Below are 19,204 nucleotides of genomic sequence, written 5' to 3' on the forward strand. Positions count from 1 at the left end.
ATTGTAAAGGATTGGCAATACTTCTTTAAATGACCACTAGATTTCATCAGTGAAGTCATTTCATCCTGGGATTTTCTTTGTGGGAAGTAAATCTGTTGGCTTATTTTAGATGCATTCAGATATTCTATTTATTATCAGTTTCAATAGCTTGTGAGTTTCTAGGAATTTGCTCACCTGATATGAGTTATCTAGTTTACTGTCAAATAATTATTCAGCGCATTCTTATAATACTTGATATTTTTGTAAGTCTGGTAATAATAGTCACTTCCATTTCTAATGTTAGTAAAGTGTGTCACTTCTGTAATTTTTTTCTGGTTAGTCTAGTTAATGGTTGTCAATTTTATATTTTCAAAGAAGCAAACTATTATCCTGATTTTTGTTTTTTGAGAGCACTTTGTTTTCTATTTCCTTTGTTTTCCATTTAATCTGTTACTTCATTGAATTTATTTGCCTGGTTTACACTGTCCTTTCCTCCCCTAATTCCTTAAAGTAGAAGATTGTAGGTTTTTCTTATTTTTTTCTAACATGAATATTTTCTTTATGAGCAATGCTTTTATTACATCCTCAAAATTTTGGAATATTTTCATTATCAAAGATAATTTCCCTTTAACTTCTTCAATTCAATGGTGGTTTAATTCCCTCTTATAAGTTTTTCATTTCTCTCTTTATTATTGATGTCTAGTTTCATTATTATTAGATCAGAAAACACATTTTCTATATATAGTAGTCACTACTAAAATTTGCTGACTTAATAAAAGGGTAAAAAGTTTCTATGAAGTAAAATTTGGAATTTTCCCATTATCGTCTTTTCTTAGAAATTTCCCAAGTACATAAGTGTAGGATATCATTGACTTGTCCTTTCTCCTTTGCTACAGAGAACTTAGGTTTTTCAGGTGATACCCATCACAGTGCTCCTGAAGCACCTCCATTCCTCTGTATTTATTGGAATGTAGCTCTAAACATTTTAGGACAACATTGGTATGTCCTGTTACCCTTGCCACAAGAAGCTTATATCACAGTGCCCCTGAGGCACTTCCATTCCACTGCATCTATCTGTAAACCCCTCTCTATGCTTTCTTCCCCAACAAGTCTATCACCTTGTTCCCCTAATCAGACTCTGCTTACTTGTAAGGTCAGATTCCTCAGAAATCTATGATTTTATATGTATGAGTGAAATACTGCCTTTCTCCTCTCCGTATGTCTTTTGAATAGTTTACTTTAAAGCAATGTCCTTTTTGTATAGACACAGGAAGACAGTTAATATTATGCTTTTGTAACTTGGATTTAATTGGCTTCAAATATTATTAATTCCTGGGCATCTGCTTTCTTGACTTAAGCCTCAGTTGCCCTTAGTTCCTAGCACCCCAAAATCAGGGTCCTGAAGAGGGACTAAATGGATCCAGGGCAAGCTGTGAGCTACCCTGTTATCGAAATGGGCCAGGCCAAAGCGCCATAATTCTTAAGTTAAGAGCTCGATCATGGACAAATGCTGTCATGATCCAAAAGTAACGATGAGACTAGGACCCTGCTAGGGATAGGAAAGACTAATCTGGCCTGAGCACTGTAGTCTGAGATCGAGGTGACCCCAGGCTGCGGATCCAGATCCAGAGCCAGAGGAGGAGAATGAGAGAGGCAGAAGGAGATTGAGGAGAGATAGAGAAGGAGAATGAAATAGGATGGGGGAGGAAGAAGCAGGAGGAGAATCAGAGGAGAATGGAGATGAGAATGGAATAAACTGCAACTGAAACCAACCAGCCTGGCCCTCATTCCTTCCTTCTCCTGCCCATTGCCATCGACCTCCCTGGGGTGGGGGAAGCGGCATGAGACTACTGAATGTGGGCAGTGGGAGAGATAGAGCACAGCTACCCTTTTGTGTTTACACACATAAGCATAAAGATGCATTTTTTTTAATTGCAAAGAAGGATACTATTATTAATAATCATAACAAATTTCTAAATATTTTGATGGAGGGAAAATTTTTCAGGAACTATATTTACAAAAAGTTTGTAAAATAACTTTTGACATATATTGATGTTATATAATTCTTTGAAAATTTTATTTAAGATAAACAAACTGAGGCATTTAAAAGGCAAACTTTAGGGCTAGAGCGATCATACAGGGGTTAGGCACCTGCCATGGAAATAGCTGACACCAATTAGATCCCTGGCCCTGCATGTAGTCCCTCAAGCACTTCCAAGCCTCCTGAGCACAGAGCCAGTAGTAAGCCTTGATTGAGCACAGCCAATCGGATGTGACCTCAAACCTCGCAACTAAAAACATTTTTTTTAAGAATTACTTTTGCACTAAGGCCTCATGGTTTACAAAGCTATTCATAGTCAAGTTTCAAGCTTACGATGTTCCACCAATCCCATCACCAGTGTCAACTTCCTCCACCAGTGCCCCCAGATTCCTTCCCACCTGCAACCCACCTCCTTGACAGGCCCACTGTTAAGTTTGGTTGCTGTGGTTTGAATCCCATGCTTCAGTGTTGTTGGCTCGGTGGTTTAGATATCTAGATATAACACACCTCTACATCATTGATTTTTAAAAACAAAAAGTGGCTGGAAAATTTGAGCAAAACATAATGCCCAAAAGTAGAAAGAGAGTATTGGGGAAATTGCCTGCCATGGAGGCAGAGTGAGGACTGGGACGGGTGGGGATGGGGATATGCTGGAGAAACTGGTGGTGGAAAGTGAGCACTGGTAGAGGGATGGGTGTTTGATCATTGTACGGCTGAATCTTGAACATGAAAACTTTGTAATTGTATCTCACAGTGATTCAATTAAAAAAAAAAGAAAAAAGTAATGTGGAGTTCATGCCCAATTCAATCAGCTTAATCAATGGCTGAATAAATAGCAGTACTCCTACATTATAAAAAAAATAAAAATAAAAAATAAAAAACAAGTTTTAGATTTTAAATTCTTAATATCTTCTTTAGATGTTAAAAAAATCAATGTAATTCACCATTTTCTTTTTCATTAAATATTACTATTAATTTTTTTCCCTTCAAATGTGAGACTACGAACCATTCTTTGCACTCTGGGTACTGAGTGTAGAAATTGCCATTATCTTTGTGCTCTCACAGCTGCAGCTCAGCAGCTGGATCTGTGGTGCTGAGCTTGGCATATGCAGGGTGACAATTAAATTTTTTGAGTCAGGAAAGATAGAAATTAAATGAAAAATGTAATATCAAGATCACATTTTAGGGGCTGAAGAGAAAGTACAGTGGGTAAGGCACTTGCCTTGCACAAGGCCGATCAGGTTTCAATCCTCAGCATCCCTATGGTTCCCTGAAGAATGCCAGGAGAGATTCCTGAGTGGGGAGCCAGGAGTAACCCCCGGCCATTACCAGGTATGGCCCCAAAACGAAAATAAAAACAAATCACATTTTAAATTTAACTTCTGAATTCATTAATTTCTTTTAATATAGTATCAACTTGATATTTTAAAAAATATTAGAATCATATTTTTAAAAATCTTCATGACATCATTTAGGATATTTTAAAAATGCCCTGTATATTTTGATAGTTCTTTCACTACTGCCTCTATTCTGTTTTTTTTTTTTTTTTTGGGGGGGGGTCACACCTGGCGATGCACAGGGGTTACTCCTGGCTCTGCACTCAGGAATTACCCCTGGACGTGCTCAGGGGACCATATGGGATGCTGGGATTTGAACCCGGGTCGGCCGCGTGCAAGGCAAATACCCTACCTGCTATGCTATCTCTCCAGCCCCTGCCTCTATTCTGTAAGATAGAAGAGGCCATTTTTCCATATCAGATTTGTATTTTATATAAAACATCCTAAGTCTGTAATCTTTCTTTTAGAAATTCTATTCTAAAGCAATCAAGGTTGCAATCAATTACTTCCCAAAGGAATCTTCCCTTGTCAATTGCAAGAATGCCAAGGTTTCACTTTCTCCTCTAAATCTTACAGAATTAATAATCTTTGGCTTTTTTTTTTTGCAAATTAATAATCTTTTCCTTAAAGTAATTTTCTGTAATGTACTTTTTATTAAACTAAATGGATGCAAAAATGACAACAAATAAAAGACAATGGTCAATCCTGAAGAGTGTGAAACATGCACTGAATGTGTTTTCTGTTGTTGAAGGGTAGAGTATGATACAAATGTCTATTAGTTACATCTATTGGTTATAATGTTATTCAAGATTTAAATTTTCTAATTATTCACATATTATTTTGTATTATTTAATGGGGACTCTAAACTATTTCTGACTGTCACACATTATTTAGGATCCTTTTGTTAGTTACACATGTTATATATTCTGGATGGAAAGAGATACCTAATGTTTGAATAACAATTTTTCTTCCAAGGAACAATTTTTGTCTTCAAGTCTACCCTGTCTTTCATTAGTGTAACCAATCACATTCATTTTTAGTTACTATCTGCCTGATGCACTTTATGCCAATCATTTACCTTATCTATGATTTAGTTTGTTTACTTTTGTAGTCATAATCTGTGGTGCTCCAGGGCTACTCCATGTGGTACTGCAGGGAGTAGGGGTGGAACGAAGTGGGATGGGAATCAAACCTGAGCCTCCAGCATGCACACCAGCCCTTTTTGTTTTAAAAAAAAAAAAAAAGTATTTCTCTTTCAGGCATCATAAACAGTTGCAGTAGGTTTTTTTTTTTTTTTAATCTATTTTGCCAATCTGCCTCTTGGTTGGAATGCTTATTCCACTTACATTTGATGTAATTGTTAAGGTAGGATTTACCTAGCTATTATGTAAATATCCACTTTGCCATTTATTTGCTCTTTTGTTCAGTTTATTATTGCCTTCTTCAAATGCATGAGATATTTTTATGTACCATATGAATTGCATGTGGCTGACCCGGGTTCGATTCCTCCATCCCTCTGGAGAGGCTGGCAAGCTACCAAAAGGATCCCGCCCTCATGGCAAAGCTGTGCAAGCTACCTGTGGCATATTCGATATGCCAAAAAACAGTAACAAGTCTCACAATGGAGACGTTGCTGGTGCCTGCTTGAGCAAATTGATGAACAACGGGACGACAGTACAGTGTGGTGCTTGGGGGCTAGTAGCAGGGCCAACCCAGTGCTTGGGGAACTAACAAGCACAGCTTGGGGTTACCAAGATAACTCCTGGCAGAACATAGTGGGGGCTATGCAGTGCTAGGGATCAAACCCAAGTCCTCATACATGCAAGGATGTGCTCTACAACTGAGCCACATCATCGATATTCCCATGATCTTTTTTGGGGGGAGGAGGGTCTACACCTGGTGATGCTCTGGGACCATTATGGGATGTGGGAGATCAAACCCGGGTCAGCTGAGTTAAAGGCAAGTGCCCTATCCATGTACTATCTCTCTGGCCCCTTCCCATAATCTTCTTATTTCCTTTACTATACTATTACTTAGTATAGGAAGTATACTAAATATACTATACTAACTATACTGCTATACTGTTATTTTATTAATGGTAGGTTTCTTCACCTGCTGTGCTATCGCTCCAGGTTGCCTTCTACGTTACACCCCATCAAATGTGGTGTGATACTCTTGGTACATCAGTGGGGCACAGTATGAGATGTCGCTCCAAGAATTCTAAAATTTTAAAATAGGGTTATACAGTTAGAGTTAAAATTTTAACTGGATGGTGACTTTGGGGTATGAAGGCATCTCTGTGGTGTGTTGCTCTCTTCCTCTTCCAAGATTTATTTGTGAGTCTCTGGATCATGGCCATTAATGAGCTTATATGGCACCAGAGGCAGTTCGTGGCTGTGACCGCCAGGGTCCCGGAAGAACAGGAACATGGGGAGGTTGCCCATCTCCAACTCTGTGAGAACCTAGAGATTTTGGTCACAAAACCTGCATGCCTGAATTTTTCAGCAGATTTACTGATAGCACAGCAGGTAGGGCATTTAGCCAACCTGGGTTCAATTCCTCCGTCCCTCTCCGAGAGCCCAGCAAGCTACCGAGAGTATCCAGCTCGCCCAGCAGAGCCGGGAAGCTCCCCGTGGTGTATTCAATATGCCAAAAACAGTAACAAGTCTCACAATGAAGACATTACTGGTGCCTGCTTTAGCAAATCGATGAGCTACGGGACAACAGTGCTACAGACAGTGAGTGCTACAGGTTTCTTCACACATGCCAGGTACATGCTCTACCATTTGTGCTATCATCCAAGTCCTCTGATCTCTTCTTTTTGTCTATAAAATAATGTCCTACAATAGGAAATTAAGGTATAAAGTGATTATTTAAAACTAGTTTCACAAGCACAAATCTTTATTCTTTTTTTTTTTTTAAAAAAAGAAGTTCTATAATACTGCTCTTAGTTGGTAATAATTACTTAGCACTATGAGCATGTGTTTTGGTGGGGGTAGGGGATTTGGGCCACCCCTGGCTGTGCTCAGTTCTCATTCCTGACTCTGCTCAGGAATTAGTACTGGTGAGGTTCGGGAGACCATATGTGGTGCCAGGGACTGAATCCAGGTTGGCCATCTGCAAGGCAGGTACCCTACCCACTGAACTATCTCAGGTCCCCCAAGCATGATTTTCAAAACCTCTTCTTCAATTATTTGCTTCTTGCCTTATTATTTTATAATAAAAATTATTTTATAATAATAATTAAATTATTTTATAATCTGAGTTCTTTTTTAAGAAAAAAGTTTAAGCTTTATAAAACCTCTATATTCACGAACCTCATTCCTTGACTACTCATACTTAAATCTTTAAACTTTAAGTTTTATTTTGAGTTTCATTTATTCTACTATTCTTTTTATATTCACCATGATATCTACCATTGAAATGATGCCAATTTCTAAGGTAAAGTAGCAGGATTAGCTATGCTTAGCTGTAGTCACAGCTATTACATTGCATTAAATTTTCTACTTACCTACCCAAGGCCTGGTTCAAGGCCCTGTACGCTTGAATTTCATACCACTGACGGCCAGGTAAAAGACCTCTTAATTTTGAGTGTTGGTCATTATATTGTCGCTTCAGTTCAACCTACAATTCAAACAATTCAAAACTATATTCAAAATATAGAAGACAAAGTTCATTTACAAAATTATATTAATTTCTACCATGCCAAACCACTTTATCAGATGGAGAGGCTGCTTTCAATACTCTTTTTTCAGTTGATTGGAAACATTTCTAATCATCCATATATATCCTATAAAATTTCTCCATGTACATAATTGAATTAGCAGTGTAATGTCAACTTTTGTCTTAGAAAAGTTATTAGTAGACCTTCATTTGTGCAAGACATCATTGGTGTAAGAATTCTAACTTGATAAAGCTTGTTTTGTTTTTCTTAGTACTTTTTTCTTAGTACTCAGTATTTCTCAGTACTTTCCCAGTACTTTAGTAAGTGCCTTTATTTTATGTCTCATAGAAAACAAAAACCAACCTTCTGCCTCTTACAAGAGACATACCTGAACATTTATGATAAACAGACTCAAGTAAAATGTTGAAAAAACATCATATAGGCAAATGGTACCGTAAAAATAACAGGGACAGTCATAAATATATTAGACAAAATAGACATCAAGTTTTTTAAAAAGGACAGGAAGATAGACACTATGTAATGATCAATGGATCAATACATCAACGAGATTTAATGCTCAATAACACATATACTCAGAGTAGAGAAAAATAACTCAAAAGGCTAGAGCACATACTTTGTATACAAGATCCCTGAGTGTTGTCTCAACCCCAAGTACCCTGAGTACTGCCAGGTGTGACCCAAAACCAAGAGAAATCATATAATCATCAAAAAGGAGCATCAAAATATATAAGGCAACTAATAACACAGCAGTCTCAAAGAAAGATATCCATAGCAACACAATAGTAGATTGATTGATCAACTGGTTGGTTTTGAGGTCAGACCCAGTAATGGTCAGGGTCTGGCTCTGTGCTCAGCAGTGACCTTGGGCAGTGCTTGGGGAACCGTATGTGGTGTCACAGATTGAAACAGTGTTGGTTGTGTGTTAAGCAAGTGACTTAACTCCTGTACTACCTCTCTGACCCATAGTGTTAGAGTTACCCCATTCCCTCCCCACTGGACAGATAAACCAGGCCGAAAATAATAAGAAAAGACTACCCTTAAAGGAGGAAACGAAGAGCTCTGCCTAATAGACATGTACAGGGCTCTTTACCCCCCCAAATACCCAAATATGTATACATATTCTTCTTCAATGTATATGTGGCAGTGTATGTGGGCATGGTGTTGTAATGTTGTACCCTTAAACATAAACATTTATGTTCTCATAAATTGCATTCCCTAAATTTAGTGTTACAGCAATAAAATGTATGTCTGAATCGCTAACTACATATGAAATGCTAACTACAAATGCTAACTACATTTAAAGTAGAAAAAGATAAAATGATAAATTTTGGTAGTTTAGAGCAACAGTGAATTCAACTCAATCTTTATCATTCTGGCTGTGTACAGACATCTTGTGCCAAGACTAGAAATACTAAGATGGGCTAAAAATAGTTTATTCCTGGGCCAGATAGGAGAGCAGGTAGGGCGCTTATCTTCCATGCGGTTGAACTGGTTTTGATCCGTGACACCCTAAATGATTCCCCAAATGCCTCCAGGAAAGATCCCTGAGTGCAGACCTGGAAGAAACACTGAACACTGCTAGGTGTGGCCCCCAGCCCCCCACCCCCCACACACAAAATTAAGTTAAAAAAAAAAAACCTCAGTAACTTAAAAACAGGACTTTAGTAAGTGCCTGTACTGATTGCTTTTTAGTAAGTGCCAATATAGATTGCTTTTTTTTTTTTTTTGTGGCACACCTGGCTGTGCTCAGAGCTTATTTCTGGCTCTGTGCTAAGTGATAATTCCTGACAGTGCACAGTACATGGGGTATTGGGGATCGAATTTGGGTCAGCTATGTGCAAGGCAAGCACCCTACCAACTGTACTATCATTCTGACTATCATTCTGGTCCCTAAAAATATAGGGACTTATATAGAAAGAGCTTATAAAGAACAGAAAAGAATATGAATAAAATGGCTGTCAAATAAATATGTAATAAATATTAACTTACTAGTAAGTATAGAAATGAGAGGAATTGAGGAATGCAGACATGCTATGAATATGGTACAAGAGTAATTAGGGGTCTCATCTGAAAAGCAAAGGGAATGGGAAAGAGGCCCAGTTTATAACATATGGTGCAAATGTAAGACTTAAATGATGGGTTGAAGAGATAGTATAGTGGGTAAGGGTCTTGATTTGCACACAGCTGATCTAGAATTGATCCCCAGTCTCTCAGCAATGCCCTGGATGATCTCTGAGCACAGAGTCTGGAGTAAGCCCTGAGAACTGCTGGATGTGGCCCCTAACAAAATAAGCAAGAAAAGGCTTAAAAGACAAAGTAGAAGTGGGTCTTGTTGAAAAAAAAAAAAAACCAAAAGTGATTCCAAAGTCTTCTCTAGTCACTGAGAAGAAATCCAATAATTTATTGAATTATGACAAAAAAATTTACTCAAGGAAGTTAAATTTGGCTTAATTCACATTTATTAAATACTTTCAAAACCAAAATAAGAAATTGGTAATTAATAAATTTCTAGCTTGACTAAACAGAAGGTAAATGTGGGAATGTTGGGAACCAAAGATCTTGTTTATAGTAAGTGATAAGGAACTGAAAAATTAGCTTAAATAACTGGCTGAGCACATGACTTTTATGCAGGTGGCCTGGGTTCCATGCCTGGTACTACATGGTATCATTTGAGCATAAAACCAGTAGAAGTCCTTGAGCAACACTAGGTGTGACCCAAAAAACAAGAAAAGGAATCCAAACAAAAACAATAGATGATAATAACAACACTTAGAGAGCACTTATAACATTTTATGCACAGTCTAGTTCTTAATAGGTATTATTATCTAATTTAATCTTCACAACACTCTCAACACTATTATTATTACTGTATTTTAGAGATTTAAGAAAATAAGGTTTGGGGGCTGGAGAGATAGTATAGTGGATAGGGTGTTTGCCTTGCTAGTGGCTGACCCAAGTTAGATCTCTAGCATCCCATATGGTTCCCTGAGCATCACTAGGAGTAATTCCTAAGTGAAGAGCCAGTAGTAACCCCTGAGAATAGCTAGGTATGACACCAAAACAAAATTAATAAAACAAAATAAAATAATAAGGTTTAAAACACTGAACTTCAGCCAAGCTTTAAGGAATAGAACTGAGATCTGAATCTAGTTCTATTTCCAGAGTTTATTCTTTGAAGAGTCTACTTAGCTAAAGCAGACTTAATACCAGCGCCCTAGGGGATATTGAAAGAAACCAGTGGGGTAGTAGTATACTCTGTGTAATTGGGGGGTATTTTCTATTTGCTCAATTAATGGAGATAGCTTTTGGAGGTGGGGAAAGTAGTGCAGAATAAAAGATTCTCCCTCCCCCCCGAAAATAGGGATGTTTCAAAACTGTGGTTCTAGAGTGAAGTCACTACATAGCTTTCCTAAATGATAAATGAATCTTAAGTAAGTTAATTCTTTTGTTTACTTTTGAGTCACACTGGGTAGTATTTGGTGGCTACTCCTGGCTCTGTGCTTGGGGGACCATGTGGTGATGGGGACCAAACATAGGCTTCCTGCATGCAAAGCATGCATTCAGTCCACTGAGCTATCTCTCTAGCCCCAGTAAGTCAATTCTGTTGTGGCTTACTTTTCCTATTTAAAAATGGAATGAATATGAAAATCTAATTAAAATTTGAAACGGTTCCATAACTTAATTACAACTATTATTCACCCATAACAAACTGCTAGCAATGGAAACTCACAGAAACTGATTATGCTTTCCAGCAACTAATTAATCCAAAGTGAAAATGTAAAACAATAGAATTGCTTCCTTTAGTTACTCAACTTTTAAAGATCCTTTATGGTATTCCTGAACAAGTATATATTCCTATACAAGTGTGCATATATATATATGTATATATATTAAAAGTATAGAATTTTTGCAGTATAAGTCTCATTAAAGATACAAAAAACTACTTTGAAGCTAAAGTAGCAGCTCAGTTTAAAAAATTGTAAAATGACACAAGAGAAAGTCTCTTCAGTAAAGCTTACAATACTATTAACTTTTTCAGTCAAAAGGACATGCTTTTAGAAAAGAAAACAAAAAAGTGCACTCTGCCAAGTGGCATTCAAATTAGTAGGTAAGAAATTTTAGTTTGGAGGACCAGGGAGAGAGTACAGGGGTTAAGGCACCTGCCTATATGTGGCTGACCCTGTTTGGGTCCCCTCAGGACCATCAGTATGCTTCCACAAATTAATTTTCCAACAAAATAACCAATTCAAAATTTTAATTAAAACTTTATAACCAAAATACGAAAAGACTGAACTTTCTTTTAAATGAAGTTTATGGATTTTGTTTTCTTGTTGGGCCACATCTGGCTATACCCAGGACTTACTTCTGGCTCTATGCTAAGGGATCACACACATAACAGTGCTTGGGGATCATATGCTGTGTTGGGGAACACACTGGACTTGGCTTCATGAAAGGCAAGTGATTTAATCTCTGTACTAGTGCTTCCCAGATTATGGTTTTTAGTGGATTTTGCTTGTTGGGGGACAGTGGTACTGGGAACCCGGGGCATTATACAGGCAAGGCAAGTGGTCCACTACAAAGCTACCTCCCCAGCACATAAATTATGTTTACAAAGCAATATAAATAGCAAATGATATGGCACCATAGGCACATTAGATAATTTGTTAAACATTCTAAAGATTCAGCAATAAGGTATATTATAATATTTAGAATATTATAATATTTATTATAATATTTAGTCACTGTCACTGTCATCCTGTTGCTCATCGATTTGTTCAAATGGGCACCAGTAACGTCTCTCATTGAGAGACTTATTGTTACTGTTTTTGGCATATCCAATATGCACGGGTAGCTTGCCAGGCTCTGCCGTGCGATAATATTTAGTATATTATAATATTAGAAGAAAGATCCAACCGAGAAAAACATGCAATTGCTACCTCTCCAGATATAACTAACCCAGTTTCTTTCTCCTTTTAAAATATTTGCTTGTTTTATTATTTGGGGGGATGTCCCAAGTGCTCAGGAGGCCCAGAGTTGCCTCCAAGCAATTCTTGGCCAACAGACCAATAGTTCAATGGGAGAGCCCGGGGATGTGGTGCTACTCAGGCCCTAAGAGCCAGGGATGACCAAGACTACCTTGGAAGTGTTTGAGAGACCACTAGGTCACATCTGGTGGTGCTCAGGGGCCCACGTGGTGCTTGGGATCTAAGTGGGGTTGGCTGAGTGCAAGATATGCACCATGCCCTTACACTATATCTCTAGTTCCTCTATATTTTTAACTAATATTTTTCCTTCTAAAACTTGGTATCCTTTGTCAGACATAACAAGTCTCAAAGAACAAAACAGAACAAAACACAAAGCAACATTTCTACACTACATTCAAACAAGTACTCAATCTTTTAAACGATCTTCTTTGGGGGTAACACACCTGGCAGTGTTCAGGTGCTACTCCCAGCTCTGAGCTAGAGTTAACCCTGCATGCCAAACATGTGCTCTAACCCTTTAAAATATCTGCTCAGCCCAAAATAAATGCTTGATAGTGATATTTTTTTTTTCTATCACAACAGTTGCTCTGGAAGTTAGTTATAAATATTTACAGATATTATAGCCACCTTTAGATATAAATAAGCAAGATTATCACTCTTTAGTCTTATTTTTGATTAAAATCAATTTTCCCTAGCACCTCAGCGTGTGGCGCCCAAAATAAAAAAACATGAATTAACTTATGTATAACTATATTATTCCATTTTCTTGTAAATTTTCAAGGATTTTATACAATGTAAATGAACTTTAATATATTGTCAACATTCAACAAGATACAAATATAAAACAAAGAAAAATTATAAAATATTGTACCTGGACTGATTATTTTAGATGAAAAATAGAAAAATGTTTGAAAGCATATAAAAAGTTAACTTTGAAATATTGTATTACACAAAGAAACAGATTACTTTAATAAAAATGAGAATTATCTTTGGGGAACACATTTAATCATGGAAAGCAAAACTAAAGGGAAAGGCTGGAAATTATTATACCTCTATTTAGTAGTATCAGAAAAAATTACATTAAATTTATTAGAATTTAATCTATTATATTCTGTTATAAAAATTTAATAGATTATTAAATAGAGTATTTAATTGCATATATAGAAATCATCAAGTAAGAAAATTAACGTACAATTTAAAGTGACACAAAGCATATGTGAAAAAGTCAGTTCTCCTGCCAGCAAATAGTCTAAATGTTAAGTAAACCAAAGACTGAAAGGATTCATTGAAATGTCAGAAGACAACCTTTTACTTTTACCTGCTCATCCTTATAAACACAATCTCATTCCTCGGGCATGCTTTCCAAACAAATAACTTCAATGTGCAGCAGCTAAAGGCCCATGGCAAGCTCAACCATCTTATAACTGTCAAAGAGATTAGTCTTTGATCTATTTGGGAGGTCATGTCTGCATTCATACATTAGCTATAAAGCCTAACAACATTATACCTGTTGGCCAACGTTTCTTTAATGCTTAATGAGACAGACATTTTATATTATGAAACTGAACTGTGAATGTTTTCTCTAAGTTTTGACAGTAAGTAAACACCATAAACTGAGCTAAACTGAGTTTGGAAAGATGATCTTTTAGACTTGTTAACAATACTCTTCAAATACATTTTCACAAGACTTTCCCAAAATAGCTATTTTTAAATTTACACTCTGTAGTGAGTTTAAACCACTTGCTTTCCCCATCTCCGAATGTTAATGCATGTGTAGGGTTGAGGCAGCAGAGCTTTTTAAATTTTTTTTTGCCTTGCATATGTAAGGCCCTGGGTTTGATCTCAGGAACTTCGAAAAAACCTAAGTTGATTAATGTACATATATATATAATTTTGGAGGGGTATGTGAACAGAAGATAGAAGCAAACACTTAACAGAGATTTCAAACTGAAGGTCCAAAATTGTGTTTTATGTGGCCCTGATTGGGGCCTAAAATAATTTTATTTGCCAGCTCTTGACTAAGCTTTTATATTATTTACAGTAATATAAAGTAATCCTTTTACCCTATAGTGGCAAGAGGTTGCAACTCATGGGTTCAGAGATTGTCTTAATTCACAAAATATTTTTTTCATAATTGAAGTTCAAAGATTACAAAATGAAAAATACCTTAATGTGGGTAGTTTTTAGAAAAATGAAAATATATCTGCATCAAAGCTAACCTGAGTGAAATAAAAAGAGATCTTGACGAGCAATGATAATCAAGACTGAAGTGGTACAGAATTCTATGAAACACTCATACAGCATGCACACTGAAGTCTTATGGTTTTAGATTCCAACTTCACCATTACAACACACTTGAGATCAAACAGAAAGTTTCTTAAGCCCTCCACTGACAGTTTTACTGGAGACATTTTAAGTGTATCTACTGATAGTAATAGCATATATATAAAATAAGTGAAGGGATTATATTGTATATGTCAACAAGAAATTTAAGTCACAAGTTTGAACATTAGATTATTTTTCAACTTAGTAAACCTAACAGTGTTGGCTTCAACTAGCTCTGTATAAGTAGCTTTTAATAACTTTCAGAAGTAGCTTCTGAAGAAATAAATGGTGCGATAAATGTGAACAGAACCATAAATGTACTATACTGAATCATATGAAAAATGATGGCACTGTTCTCAGTTTATATAAATGTGTATTATGACTTCAATAATACCTTCCTAAAGGTAATTAACAAGCAGAATATGCTTTTATCTTATATGTAAGCTTTACAACAAAAGTTCAAGCCTTAAAATAAGATTAAGTACAAATAATTAGCTAAACTTATTAATAAAAAATATTAAGAAAACTTTGCCTTAGGAAAATAAACACATTTGTCTAGCGCAAGAAGAAAAGAAGAAAAAAAGTTTTATCTCCAGCCAAGGTATAGAACCTAAAATATAAACATTTATAGCAAATGAAATCTGAAAGACAAAGACTGTGCATTAGAGACATTTGCTGCTTCATATCATCACAGTATAAACATTTTTAATCCTAGTATCACAATATAAATTCCAATGGTTAGAATTCAGAACCCAGCATAAGATGCTGTATGTGAAATAATTTAGCTAGATAAAAGGAGTATCACTGGTTTTATTTCATCTGGCATATTTCCAAGATTTCTAAAACACCAAGATAACCAAATATAGCATATGTATCTTTAATGGGGAAAAATGTGTTTATGCCAAGAATTAAGATGTCACACTCCCTTTTAGATAGAAAAAAAGCACATTAGGAAAGGTTTTTTAGTTGTTACTTTCCTTATTACATCAGGAATTGACCACCATTAATCTATCAAGAAATGAGAATCAAGACATAGTGAGAAAAAGATAAGTAAAATGCCTAGAAATAAAAATAAATTTTCTATTACAAGAAGGAAAAAACAGTTAACACTTTAAGACATGCAAGAAAACTTAGATTCAATATGCTTATTCAGTAAAGGCTCTGTTACTAGATTTTGGAACTTAAGCAAGTCACAGCACCCTCATTTAACTACCCTGCCAACATTACCTCATAGAGCAGGCCTGGAAAACAAATTACAATGACCACGAAAAAGTAAGGACCACATATTAGAGGTTAGATGTACTAGAGAGTCATAATCCCATATCACTAAAATTCAGCTTAGACTTAGGTGGGCCTTGCATTCTCTCTGGTTATAGGAAAAGACTGAGGACAAACAAGTACAATGTGTGCTATCTACAATGTTCATCTGTTCAGCTCACATCAGGATTTTTAACAATTAGATCAGGGGCAAGAAAATCAGTACAGCAAGCACACAGGGCCTAGGTTAGATCCCTAGCACCTCTTATAGTCTCCTGAACATCACAAAGAGTGATCTATGAGTGCAGAAGTGGGAGTAAGCCCTGAGCACCACTGAATGTGTCCCCCAAAACAAACAAAAAAAACCAATTAGATCACTCTCTCTCAAGATATTTAACCTTCCCCCACCAAAAAAAAAAACAACAACTCACAAGGGGGTTGAAACGATAGCACAGCAGGCAGGGCATTTGCCTTGCACTCGGCCAACCCGGGCTCAATTCCCAGCATCCTATATGGTCCCTCAGACACCACCAGGAGTAATTCCTGAGTGCAAAGCCAGGAGTAACCCTTATGCATCACTGGGTGTGACCGCCCCTCCCCCCCCAAAAAAGGTATTTAACCTTAACTAGCCAAAAAATAGGAACATTAGTTTAGGTGAATAGTTACAAGTGGCTGTTTTTCTATAGAAGATCAATGAAAAATTTAAATTGGTAAGACACATAGTGAAAGGTGTTCAGTTTTAAAATGTACCCTCTTCTAAATGACTTCTACAACTGATCTTAAATTTTCAGAGAACAGAGTGAAGAATCCTGGCCGGCGGGCACCACATTGCCATAGAATGCTCTGGACCCCAGACCGAGCCGATAACACCAGGATGCCCACACGGAGCAGGTGACACTGAGCTTCTACTAGCATGGCACTGATACATAGAGGCCAGGACTATTTCTCCAAACCGTACGGCCGCATTAGTGGCTGCGCAACCTTTCCTGATATATAAAAGAACACTCAGGAACGACTCCTCTGCCCCTGAACAGCCATAGTCCCAGAGGTACACAAATCAATCTTGGAATGTAGTGGTTGCTGGCAGAAATGCTCCTGGACTGTGAACTAAGCTATGGCCCCGTGCAGCCCCAGGAGGGGAAGGGTTTTTATCCCTTGGCCTTTTCCCCTTTGCGGCAGCATGGCGACCACCACCTTTCAGAGCCACCTTTTCAGACAGAGAGATTGGGGATTGCAGTGATGAAGCATTCAGGAAATTTCGAGATGGGGAGGGCAGAACCGGCCCTGCTCCCCACCCAAATGAGACCCCAAGCGGACACCCACGAATGGCTCCTCTGCTCCTGAACAACCATGAATTCAGAGGCACACAAACATGAGATTTGGTGGTAATAGGAGTAATGAGAGTAGGAGTTACTTCTAGTGAGAGAAGACTCAGTTCATATGACTATCCACTGTCACATTTAAAAACGAACATTGAGGCAAGGAGGCATAAATCAGAACAAAGTGAACATGGCTAATTTTTAATGATGAATGTCTGAAATTTATATAATGCTATGATGCAATGTCAAATATAAAAAAAGATAATAATTAAGGCAGGTAAATAAATAAACTTTAAAATGATGCACAAAAAGAGAAACCAAATCAAGAGAAAATGAACACATAAAAAAAGAGGGGCCAGAGCAATAGTACAGCCAGTAAGGTGCTTGTTCTAAAAGTGCTTAAAAATTGTACTTAAATTGGGGGGCCGGAGCGATAGCACAGCGGATAGGGCGTTTGCCTTGCATGCGGCCAACCCGAGTTCAATCCCCGCATCCCATATGGTCCTCCAAGCACCGCCAGGAGTAATTCCTGAGTGCAAAGCCAGGAGTAACCCCTGAGCATCGCTGGGTGTGACCCAAAAAGCAAAAAAAAAAAAAAAAAATTGTACTTAAATATATACATATACATATATATACATACATATGTATATAAAACACCCTGATTTACTAAGTTGTTCATAATAAAAAAAGTTGTTTCAGGTACTAAATATTCTACCACCAATCCCACCACAGTATGGTCTTTCCTCCCCATACCCACCACCCCAGTCTGGTTCCTTGCAAACACAAACGTCTATATATTTCACATTGTTATAACACAAAGGCAAATGAAATTATCGAAACTTAGATCAGCAAGAGTCTATTTGTAGTAATTATTGTATCTCACACTGATGTTGCTGAAGTGAGTGTCTGAGGATCCCCTGTGTGAGTTAGTGCTGGTCGAGCCTTCTGTGTCATTCTTGAGGCTCACCGAGTTTGGTGGTCTTCTCTGCAACTTTGCAATCAGGTTTGCTGTGATCCTACTGGGCTGACATTACTACGAAATTTGGAGGTGTCGCATGTTCCAGGAGCTGAAACAATATGGTAGCTTGGCAGTTAGATGAGGTTCAGTTATGGAGTTGGGTCTCTTATATGTTGGAGGGTGTCAGGTGTGGCTGCTGTGCCTTCAGGCAGAAAGGGGAATCTGCTCACCCCCATTCCAATAAGACCCCAGAGCTCTAGCCCGGACTAGTCTACCTGGGAAGATTTGGTGGTCACATGTTGTTTTGGAGATGTGGCACTTCCCATCTTTCTGCCAGCAAGATGCAGATGTGGATGGGGGCTGCTAGGTTTTTTGGTGGCCTGTGTTGTGGGGAGGAGCAGGGTAATCTGGCGTGCCCCAATTCTGAGAATGGCCCCAGTGCTCTCAGCCCAGACCAATCTACCTAGGAAGAGTTAGCCATATCATATTCTCTCACTGTGCTTTGTATCAGCTAGTGCTGGAGAAATTGGTTGGGGGAGGGGGCAGGGCGGGGAGGGGGGGTTCACCAAAAAATGCTCAGGGGCAATTCTTGGCTCTGTACTCAGGAATTATTCCTGGCAGTGCTAGGGAGCGATATAGGATGCCAAGGATCCAACCTGGGTTGGCCTCGAGCAAGGCTAGTGCCCTACCCACTCTATGATCGCAGTAGCCAGTGCTGGAGAAATTTTGAATAGTTTGTGAACAAAACTTTTTCTATATTTTGAAACTTTATTATTCTGGGGCACAGTGATCACTTTGTTTAGGCTGGCAGAGTGATCTTTGAAAACTTCCTTTCCTTACCCAATTGCCTTACAGTGAGGTTCTGAGAGGACTATTCAGTATATATCCACCCTGCAGCTTATTGGCTTACAATGTTCTCTCATTTGGTGTGACCTCTTTGGGGCCAAACTGGAAGAAAGAGAAACCTATGGGTAAAAGTCTGCTACTAGAACCATAATAAAGTAATTTTAAGCATGTATCTCATAATTTTATTTTTTGGGCCACACTTTGCAAAGCTCAGGGGTCACTTCTGGCTGGCTCAGTGTACCATATTGGGTGCTGGGGATCGAACCTGGGTTGGCCACCTGCAAACACCCTATCTGCCGTACTACTGCTCCAGCCCTTTATATATCATAATTTTGATGCAGTAAGAACATAATTTTGAGTAGAGCTGCAGTCTGGAATATTGGAACTATTTGTCATTCTTACAAGGCATACACAGATAGCATATAGAATACTGGAGGAGGAAATGAACTATTATAAAAGGGAGATGCCTAGA

At 37.8% G+C, this 19,204-nt stretch overlaps 1 protein-coding gene across 1 annotated transcript in view; it reads right to left on the reverse strand.

The window, feature by feature from the left end:
* Positions 1 to 19,204, reverse strand: part of BRIP1 (BRCA1 interacting helicase 1) — a 143,327-nt gene that overhangs the window by 10,200 nt on the left and 113,923 nt on the right. The window contains 1 exon segment of the mRNA XM_055132227.1: positions 6,869 to 6,981. Within this exon segment, the coding sequence (XP_054988202.1) occupies positions 6,869 to 6,981 (113 nt within the window).

Source organism: Sorex araneus, chromosome 3 (genome assembly GCF_027595985.1).
Source record: "Sorex araneus isolate mSorAra2 chromosome 3, mSorAra2.pri, whole genome shotgun sequence".
Taxonomy (NCBI): domain Eukaryota; kingdom Metazoa; phylum Chordata; class Mammalia; order Eulipotyphla; family Soricidae; genus Sorex; species Sorex araneus.